At 51.8% G+C, this 9,812-nt stretch overlaps 1 protein-coding gene across 1 annotated transcript; it reads left to right on the top strand.

Annotated features, from left to right (window-relative positions):
- The first annotated feature begins 1,061 nt into the window (after window positions 1-1,061).
- Window positions 1,062-3,434, top strand: ASPNAT (aspartate N-acetyltransferase). The gene is made up of 2 exons (XM_088540073.1): window positions 1,062-1,151; window positions 2,907-3,434. Exons 1-2 carry the CDS (start codon window positions 1,062-1,064, stop codon window positions 3,411-3,413), a joined length of 597 nt encoding a protein of 198 aa, XP_088396199.1. The 3' UTR covers window positions 3,414-3,434.
- The last annotated feature ends 6,378 nt before the right edge of the window (window positions 3,435-9,812 follow it).

Below are 9,812 nucleotides of genomic sequence, written 5' to 3'. Positions count from 1 at the left end.
CTCACAGGCCCTGCTAACCTAATCATGCAAAACTCACACTGGTGTTTGTATATCTGCTCGTGTTTGTCCTGTGCCTCGTTAGCTGAAGCCTAATTGTGTGGTAGGCAGGGGTGATATTTTAACCAGCCTTCTCAGGAAGAAGTGTTGCGCTCGGGAGCTTGTCTCGCATCTGTGAGCAGTGTCCCCTGGAGCTGGGCTGTAGCAGGGGTGGCCCGTCAGGCTGGCCACTTTGGAGATAAGGGGAGAAGACACTCTAAAAAGAACAAGGCAATTTCACTCTATCCATGAACAGCCCCCAAATGCCTTGCTCTTCAGGCAAGTCACAACCACTTTGTGCTTTATTACAGCTCTTAGCTGTGCACTGCTAAAGCCCAAACTCTGGTCTGAGTGACCGGAGGTCTGAAGGAGCTGAGCGAGGTGCTCTCCCGTGGTGGTGGTGGTCACGATGGGCGCTTGGTGCACTCTGTCCTCCCAGGGCTCCCCTTCCCTTTGGCATGCCGGGGCAGCTGCCGTGAGAGGAGGATTTTGGAGGGCTTAGGGCAGAGCATTGCAAAGCGGTGAAAAGTGGAGAAGACTCAGTTTAGTGACAGCTGGGGTTGTTTTTCCCCAAGCAAGAGGACCTGAACCTGGGGTTGGCAAAGGACCTGTATGTGAAGGCAGCTTGGAGCTGAGTCTATGGATATGGACCAATACCCATACCCCCAACACCCATACACAGTGGGGGTGTCCAAATACCTGGTGTGTGGGAGGGGGAGACTTCAGTGGTCTCCTCAGTGGTTGGGGGTGCCCTGTGTTTCGGGGAGCTGGGTGAGGAACTGCTGTGACTCCCCGTGGTCTGTGGGGCAGCCGTGGGACGTGGCGGCATCCAACCTGCCGTGGGGTGCGTTCACTGGGCAGTCGTTGGCCGTTGGCACTGGGAGGCGATGCGGGGTGCTGGGCTCTGGGGAGCAGGAGGGTGAGTGAGGTGGAATGTAGGAAAGCTGTGTGGGGAGAGCTTGCAGTAAGGCCGCGTTCAGGAGGGAAGCCTGGACTAAACAGAGTTTAACTGGGAGAGCTGCACGATGTGTGTGAGGCAGGAGACGTCCTCTGGGATCGAGTCAGCTGGTGAGGGCTTCTCCTTGGCAGAGAAGATCCTCCAGGAGAAGGGGAAGGCAAGCAAGGGATGTGAGCAAAGCAGCGGGAGCTCCACATGAGGTGTCTGGGAAGAATACACCTTTCAGTGACTCTTCTAACAGGGTTGAAACCTAAGGGGAGTTTGGGCCAGAGCGAGAGGAAGGAGAGATTTGGACATCCGAAATGATGAGGAATGGAGGGAAGTGCAGAGCATGGAGGCGGATGAGGGTCAAGGCGGTGCTGTTGAAGCAGGAGGACTGGAAGGGCAGGGGGACTTGCAGTTGTTGGAGTTTGTATTTATCTTTGCAGCAGTGATGATTTTCAGCTAGCGGCTTGAGAGAATTAAACCTGAGGAATTTCAGTAAGAGCTGAGCTGCCGAGTTGAAAGTTCCCCATGCCGAAACCTGCAGGTTTGTCCTCAACATCTTCTGCAAGGGTGTGAGTAGCAAAACACCTGCCAGGGCAGCTCCCAGCAGGGATGTCCGCCCTCCCGAGCGGAATTGGCTCCGGGCTCGCGGTGCCTGTCTGGAGGATCGGACTAAGAGCAGTGATGCTCAGCCGCAGCGCAGGCGCCCAGTGGTGGCAGGGTGACAGTCCTTGGTGAGATGGTGCTGGTGTGGATGGGAGCTGCATACAACACACGTTGTTTGAGCAGATGTGCCCTGTCTGGTGCTAATTATAAGTGTTTCATGCACAACACACACTGGGAGATGTGCCAGATACTCTTTCTTTTCATGTTGAACTCAAAAACATTATAATTAAGGTTTAAAGCTCTAAGTGAAAGCTAATGAGGAGCACAGGTTTGTAGTCATGCTGCTTGCAACAGGACTGGTGCCCACCAGGGCGAATGGGCGCTAAAGGCCATGTCCAGCACAGCATTTGGGGCTAGGAAGTTGCAGGGAGGAGCTGTGCTTGTCACGAGGAGCGTGAGGAGCTTGCAGTATGGCAAACATCGAGAAACTTGGGGGGCTTGTTGTTCATTTGTTTGTTTTAAGATCTAAAAATACCGTGAATGTGCTGCTTTGCAGCTCCAGGAAGCATTCTGCTGCGCGAGCTTAGCTGTGCCTCCTGCCACGTGCTCCTTAAAAAGGGGGAATTATCACTAAAGTGGGAAGAAACTGTTTAGAGCCTGCCTTGGAAATGGGCTGATATCTGGATTTTAGGAAGACAAGCCGGTGTTTGCAAGACAAGGCGCAGGGCAGGAGCAGAGGGGCGCAGGCAGCGGCATCCTGGGCTCGCTTGAAAAGCCGTGACGTGTGGAGGAGCTTTGGGGGTGGCCTGGGGCACATGGACTGGGCTGTGGGGTTGCAGCCTTCTCCAGTGTCTTGTCCCAGTCAACTGCCCCTGGGGACCAGAGGAGCGTGCGGCGCTGTCGGTGCAGCGTTGTCGAAGAGACACTTGAGCCGCCCACGATAAATAGGTCAAGACGGGTCCTGGTGTTTGAAAAATTGACTGCTGACCTAGATAGCGGCAGGGCCTGTCGGCAGCAGGTGCTGGAGCGAGTGGTGCATCCATCCCAGCTCAGATGGGACGGGATGCTCTGAGCAGCCCCCAGTTGGCACTGCCAGGCTGAGAGCGGCCAGGGTTCCCATGGGGTAGTTGCTGCGGTCCCTCCTGGTGCACTCTGAGTCCCCGGTCGCCCGTGTCCTGAGCTGAGGATAAGCTACCTGGCTATGCCATTGCAATATGGGCTGGGGATAAGTCATCCACCCATTCTGCAGCGCTCAGATGCACTTGGTAGCGCTTGTTCTCCAGAAACCTGATGTTCTGAAGCACCCTTACATTTCCCGCAGAGGCCTCCAGCCCCAGGCGCCACCCCATCACCTCAGCGGGGGACGTGGGGCTCGCCGGGCGCCGCTGAGGAGGCGCCTGGCAGGGCTGGCGCGCGTTCGCGCTGGCCCACGGCTCCATGTGATGCTTTGTCTCCCCCAGGCTCCTGCTTCTGGGTGGCCGTCCTGGACGGCAACGTGGTGGGCATCGTGGCGGCCCGAGGCAACGAGGAGGACAACACGGTGGAGCTGCGCCGCATGTCCGTCGACTCCAACTACCGCGGCAAAGGCATCGCCAAGGCCCTGGGCCGCAAGGTGCTGGAGTTTGCCATGCTGAACAACTACTCGTCCGTCGTGCTGGGAACCACGGCCGTGAAGATGGCGGCCCACAAGCTCTACGAGTCCTTGGGGTTCAAACACGTGGGTGTCGTGGAACATTATGCCCTGCCGGGGATGACGCACTCCTTACTAGAGAGGATGTTTTTCCAGCTCCGCTACCACCGCTACCGCCTGCAGCTGCGCGAAGAATAAAACCCAACCAAATGCACACACCCACCCACACACACACAAAATAATTTTTTTCCTTTTCCCACTCCTTGCCCTCAGAAAATAATAAATCTCCCCCCTCTCTCTCGTCGCAGTTTATTTGCCAAGCTCCTTCACTTTGTCCCCTCATCGCCTGCCTGCTTTGCCCCACGCTGCTTGGCCGTGCCGGCGCCGGCTCCCTCCTCGCATGCCGAGCCTGGCGGGGCCGGGGGCCGCGGCAGCCCCGTGCAGCACCCGTCCCGCCAGCGCCTGCCACCCCGGCCCCTGCTCCTGTGTACATAGCCCTTCTGGTCCCTCTTCCAGGTGTAAGATAACATAGCGATGCATTTGCAATAGCGCAGAAATATTACTTGAATGCAGTTTTGGTATCTCATGCACCAGTAAGTAGAATATGCATTCGTCTTGCCCTGATTTCCTGGTTATTACTTTTCAAAGAAAATGTGGAGAGGAAAAAAAATTAAATCCAACCAGCCAGCCTACCCGTGTGCTCCAGTGCATGAAGAAGAAGCGCGTGCGCGCACTCGACCACATAGCACTGCTGCCGCCGTGGCGCTCGTTGCACTTTTTTTGTTTGTGCTTTTTGGTTTTTGGTTTTTTTTTTTTTTTTGGATGTGCCTCATTTTGCCAAATAACCTGTGGGAACCTCGGTGCATCCCCGCCCCGTGACTGCTCTGTCCTCATCCTCCTTCCTAAGCCAGCAAGCAGACTCAAAGCGTCTGGACTCGGCCCCATTGTACCATAGTGTGACGTGAGAGCGAAGCATCTCCCGCGCTGCTCCGCGGCCACGCGCAGCCTGCACGCCCGGGCCAGGCGCCGCATGTGCGTTGGACTTCCTCGTTGCTGCCTTTTGGGGTGTGTTCTTCGATTCTTTTGTTTTTCCTTTTTTCGGTTTGTTTTTATTTTTGGTTATTACGTTTTTTTTTCCCGTTTCGGCTTTCGCTGAATGGTGTCTTTGAGGCATAATGGAGGCTGCAGTTCCTATGGCAACACATTTGCACATTAATGTGCACACGGAATCTCGACACTTCGGAGAAGCCATGTGTGATGGATAATAGCGTTTGGGGGGTTCGGGGGGGGGGAAACGTACTTATTATCTTAACCAGCTGCTTGTTTGATAAATGTAGATGGCCTCACTGCAGCCTTCCATAAAAGGTAATTAACTGCTTTAATGATGTCAGATTTGTGAATTGTACAATGCAAAAAGCAATGCAAAGCAGATTCGGCATGCGTCTGTACCCGGTATGTATGTACAGTGCCTGCCAACTAAAGATAACCAAGACTACAGCTTCTTCTAGCCTGAAGTATCAACTTTTATAACTTATTTAAACAAATAGTAACTTTGCATGAGTTATGGCTTGGGGAAGAAAAAGCAGTAGGTTTTAACTTTAAAAACATGGTATAAGAGGTAAAAAAAGAAAACATTTCTGGCTGCACTTAATTTGGGGTTGGGTGGAGGGTTTCAGCTATGTTAATACATTCAAAGGGAAAAAAATCTTTAGTTCAGAATTGGGTTACTCTTCTGTGAAATATTGTGCATATGGGGGAAAAAAACGTTTATCATGATGGAATTGATGGAAAGGGGAGAGCATATGTCAGTCATGCTTGTATTGGGAATGCTACAAAAGCCTCAGCGTACGGAGGAGCGCTCGGGAAGGGAGGCCGAGGGCGACGCAGGGGCCCGAGGGGCAAGTCAAATTGGGGGCAGAAGGGGAGGGAAGAGGCAGCCGGGCCTAGGTGCAGCGCGTGGGATGCAAAAATCGGCCCCAAAAGCTGCCGCGGAGCCTGGGCTCCCTCCTCCTGGGCGGTCGGGCCAGCAATAATGGGAAGGATGAGGATGATGAAGGGCGCTATAGCAAGAGGCGGCGAGTTTCCTTAGCAAAACTGCTTTGCGGGGTACTATATTTTTTTTAAAGAAAAGTCTTTCTATGCTGTACATTTCTCCTGATGCTGAAATAATGTAATGTTGGTGGGGGGGGTTGTATAGTGTACAGAAATGGGCAGAATATTTTCTTGCTGCTTTCGGTGATTTATTAACCTGAGTAAAATAGATAAATATAAAAGCATTAGCAAAAGTGAAAGAGAAAAAAAAAACACACACAAAATTTGTGCCTTTTTTAGTTTATTTTTCTGTTGCTATATAACCACTGCACTAAAACCTTTCCAGAGGAAAAAAGAAATACTAGTCTCTTAATAAGGGAGGAATACATAAAGCCTAAATTTAGCATTAATTCTTTTATTGGGATATTTAATTGAATGTTGCTGGTTTTATTTGAAACCTGTGCCTTTGTCAGAAAACGCTATATCCCGTCAGAAGCACCCAAACTGGAATGAATCCCACCAGATCCCACAGACATGGAAGTACCATCCACTTACCAGTATTTCTTTTAAAATGTGTAAGCTCTGACTATTACAGTATCTGATCACGCTCCCTGTTGAGTTGCCTGAGGAAGGTGCTTTTAAAAAGTGCAATTTGGAGCATTGCCCACATTGGGGAGCCGGGGCGGCCTGTCCCGGTACCCTGCTTGGTGGCCACGAAGAGTTTCCAGCCTTCCTTGGTAAATGTTTCCACGTGTAGGTGGAGGATGTGCCGAAGGTGCACGGGAAGCTCTGCCTGTGGGGCGCAGCGCCTGCTTTTCCTGGCGGCACCCGCGATGGGTTGTCCTAGCGCTGCGTGAGCATCCTCGGCGTGGGAGGGCTGGGCAGGGCCGTGGTCCCGCGCGGAGGCTCCGTGTGGGCCCAGCGCTCTCTGTGCAGGCACCTCTGTGGAGCAGCGGGAGCCTTGGTGCTGCTGCGGCCCAGGGTCCCCGGCCCCTGGCAGGTCCTGCTGCCATCTCGAGCACATGGCATCCCCAGGACACGTAATACTGGCAGTGAGCTCTGCAGGGAGCTTAGGCCCTCACACAGCGAGGCCAAGAATGCTGAGTAATGTAAGCAGCGAGGAAAGTGCTCTCTGATCCCCGCTGAAACCCTGGAAGCGGTGCTGCCCCCAGCCCTGCCGGGTTCTCCCTCCATAAAGCGTCCAGCCCCTGCACGACGCGCAGCGATGGCGCGGGCAGCTGAGCGCTCCGGCGAGCTGCCCGTCGCTCCTGCCACAGAAGCGCCCGGGCGCTGCCCTCGATCGCCGCGCGGGGCTGGTTGTGCTCCCGCTTGCGTTGCGGCTCCCCTGGCGTTTGCCAGGCCTTGGCCCCGTCCCGCACTGACTCCAGGCCCCGTGGTGGGGAGGAGACCCCGCTCGGTGGGCTGCCCCACGTGGCTGTGTCCCCATGGGCCGCAGTGCTGCCAGCCCCTACGAACCCACGTGCTGCTTCGGGTCGGTGGTTTGTACAGATGCACCATGAAGTGTCTTTGGAAAGACGCGTGTCTGACGCAGGCTGGGTGTAACTGTAGGACAACAAGACTGTCGTGATGCTCTGGGCACTTCAGGTCTGTAGCACTGACCTTTGCTGTGAAAGGTTGTTCCAGGCAGCGTTACGTGGGGTGTGAGCGGCGCTGTGTGACGGCAGGGCTGGTCCCTGTGTTGCTGCAGAAGCCGGGCCGCGCGCTCGGAGCCGGCTCCCGAGCGCCGTGTGCAGCTCATGGCAAAAACCATCCACGAGAGGAAAAGGACGCACCCAGGCTCGGCACATCCCTGTCGGGCTCAGGCCCGTGCGTCCCCCTCTCCTCCCCTGCCGCGAGAGCAGAACGAGGCCCTGGGGGCTACGAACAACAACGAAAGTCAGTGAAAGCCACATGGCTGAAATCCCCGTGTGAACTGCAATTTTACTAAACCTTCTCACTGTATTTGCTGCCATCCTTTGCCCCACTGAACCTTACCCACCCACTGTGCAAGTCTTCTGCCTTTTAATTTGCCAGTGTTTTTTTTTCTGGCTAAGGTGCAAATGGATAGAGACTGACTGCAGGGATTTCACAGTTGCCAAACACACAAGGGCAGGAACCAGCTCCAGTTACCTCTGAATTAACCCAACTTCAAATTTGCTGGGAGCCTGTGTTTCATTAGCGCTAGTTTAATGCTGCTGGTATGCACTCTCAGTTTAAAGAAGTCTAATAAAAGCATTTCAGTTGCACACTTAACTGGAGTCCTGTAGTAGAATATACCGTGCCATGTGGAGGGAACGAATGGATGCAAAGTACTGAACAAGGTCATTTTCTCCTTTCTTTCTTACTCAAACTATCTCCACACAGACCCTTAAGCAAAAAAAAAAAACCCTGTAAGCTCTTGCATCCTTAGTAAGGGAGGCTATGCACAGAGTTTATCTCCCACTGAAAGAAAACGCTACCTGCATTCTCATTTTGAGTAGCTTACATATTGCAAATAAAGGAAGCCAGAGAATAATTTGAACAGCAGAGGGTTTAGTTAAAACACAGTATCATTTAAAACAGTGAGCTCTAAGTCAGCATTTGGAGTTCAAGCACTGTTTCCAATTACTGCTCAGTCTGGTCTTTGTGTTACCCAGCGGTCAGCTGGGGAAGAACATGCTTTTAAACTCTAAATAGGAGTTTTAGGCTTAGGTCAAAACCTGGGAGTTTTTGAGACCAAGAGTGTAAAAGAAACATAATGCAACTGTAAATTTATTTACACGTAACATGTTTGAATGCGGACGCAGCTACTGCTATGTAAGTGTAATGAGCATATGGCTAACATGGTTTTCACTTTCTTTTCCTCCAAAGCTTAGACTTTTGACTTACAATATGTATATTTGCTTTTTTAAAACTATATGATTAGGTTTAACAAAGCATCCGTTGCTTTGTGGGTTGTACTTACGATTGTGCTGGGCTATTAGCTTTAAGCCATTTGTGTGCTTGTGTTCTTTTATGAAAGCAAAAGTCTCCTTGAGACAAATGCGGTAAAGGTGAAAAATCTTTTTTTTTTTTTTTTTTTTTTTTTTTTTTGTAGTGCTAAGCAGAGTGTGTGGAATGTGTTTGGAAAATGTCCGATGTCAGTTGAGAAAAAAAAAAAATGGGGCTAAATTGCTTAACAGAACTGCTCATGTCTAAGGCAGTGGCTTTTTAGCACATGGGTTACGGGTTTGATTCATGCCTAAAGAGAAACTCAGATTCCCCTGAATAACCTCTTACTCTGCATCTCTTCACCATTGTACAAGACCGATGTGAAATTAGTCTTGTGTTTTCTATGTTCAGCATAGTATGTACTGTACTTTGTAACAGGAAGCGGCTACAAGTCCTCAAAGAAATATGAGCATATTCTAAAACAGCAATAATTACAAATGTAAAGCAAATGAGCATGTTGGGGGGAGAACAGGGAAATAGTTAACAAAGATGATACAGTTGTGAGCACACTGGCGTCAAGCGCTGCTGTGGTACCTGGGGAGCAGAGCTGGGTGCTGTAAGAGGCCGTCGCTCTTTGAGACTGGGCGTCCCGTTTGCACATAACTTGCCAGTGTAGATTGCCTTATGGCAGAAACTTATTTAAACATCCTAAGTCCTTAAAAAGTGCAGTTTTTTTTTTTTTTTTTTAATGGTAGTCTTAAGGGTAAGTTACTGCAAACACCATTCCCAGTCAGAGAAGCAAGCCTTTCAACAGCCACAAGAAAACCTGTCCCAGTCACACAAAGAAAGGAAAACATTCATTGCAGCAGGCTCCTCAATCCAGCGCACGCTGCTACTGCTGGGATTCCACAACCGCAGGAAAGCGAGCACATGACCCCAGCTGTTCCGAGGGAGGGACGCAGCCCTCAGCTTGCAGCCTGCCCGCGTGCACCACGCCGAGCGGCCCCCGCAGCGTGGCAGGGAGCGCTGCACGTCCAGGCTGCGCCTGCGCGGGCTTTGAGGCCTCCGCGTGCCGAGCTGCCGGGGTCCTGGGAGGGGATGACTTGTAGGTACTTGAGTGCTGTTCCTGATGGCCGCTGTAACTGTGAAAATTAACCAGACCTGCTGTGATAAATTTGGTTATATAAGGTTTATTTGGTTAATTTTTTATAAGTGAAAACTGAAAAGATGAAAGAGAATTGTAATATGAAAGCAACTGCTGTAAATACTGTATGAATGAATAAAATCTAAAACTTACAACATTTTTTTCCTAACCTGCATCGCTGTCGAATTACTGGCTCTGCATCCATCCCATGCCAAAGCTCAGATAGCTCCTGCATTTTCGTCCAGGCCTGATCCCAGCTCAACACCGGTCATCTGTGATGAGCAGGAGGATTTTAGGTGCCGTGCCTGTCCTTGGATCACCATTCCAGCTCACTGACTAACGCTGTTATGTTTGGAAGTGCTGACATTCCTGCAGCCGCACACACAGGGCGCTGCACAGCCTCGTGTTACACATTTCTAGGCCACTAGCACTAGCGCTGGGGAGCGCCCGGCCCTTGGGCCTTAGTTGGCTTGGTGGAGACCAAGGCCGGCCCCACTGGGCCGTCACGGGCC

The sequence above is a fragment of the Tinamus guttatus genome, unplaced genomic scaffold (genome assembly GCF_059628265.1).
Source record: "Tinamus guttatus ecotype Peru unplaced genomic scaffold, ASM5962826v1 Tinamus_guttatus_pri_ptg000052l, whole genome shotgun sequence".
NCBI lineage: Eukaryota > Metazoa > Chordata > Aves > Tinamiformes > Tinamidae > Tinamus > Tinamus guttatus.
Note: the sequence above shows the minus strand (reverse complement) of the source record. Positions and strands in the feature narration are given on the sequence as shown.

Coding starts and splice junctions, on each gene's coding strand:
- ASPNAT (XM_088540073.1), top strand. CDS start 1,062: ATGTGTGTGAGGCAGGAGACGTCCTCTGGGATCGAGTCAGCTGGTGAG. Junction 1,152..2,906: donor TCCTCCAGGAGAAGGGGAAG/GCAAGCAAGGGA, acceptor CATTTCCCGCAG/AGGCCTCCAGCCCCAGGCGC.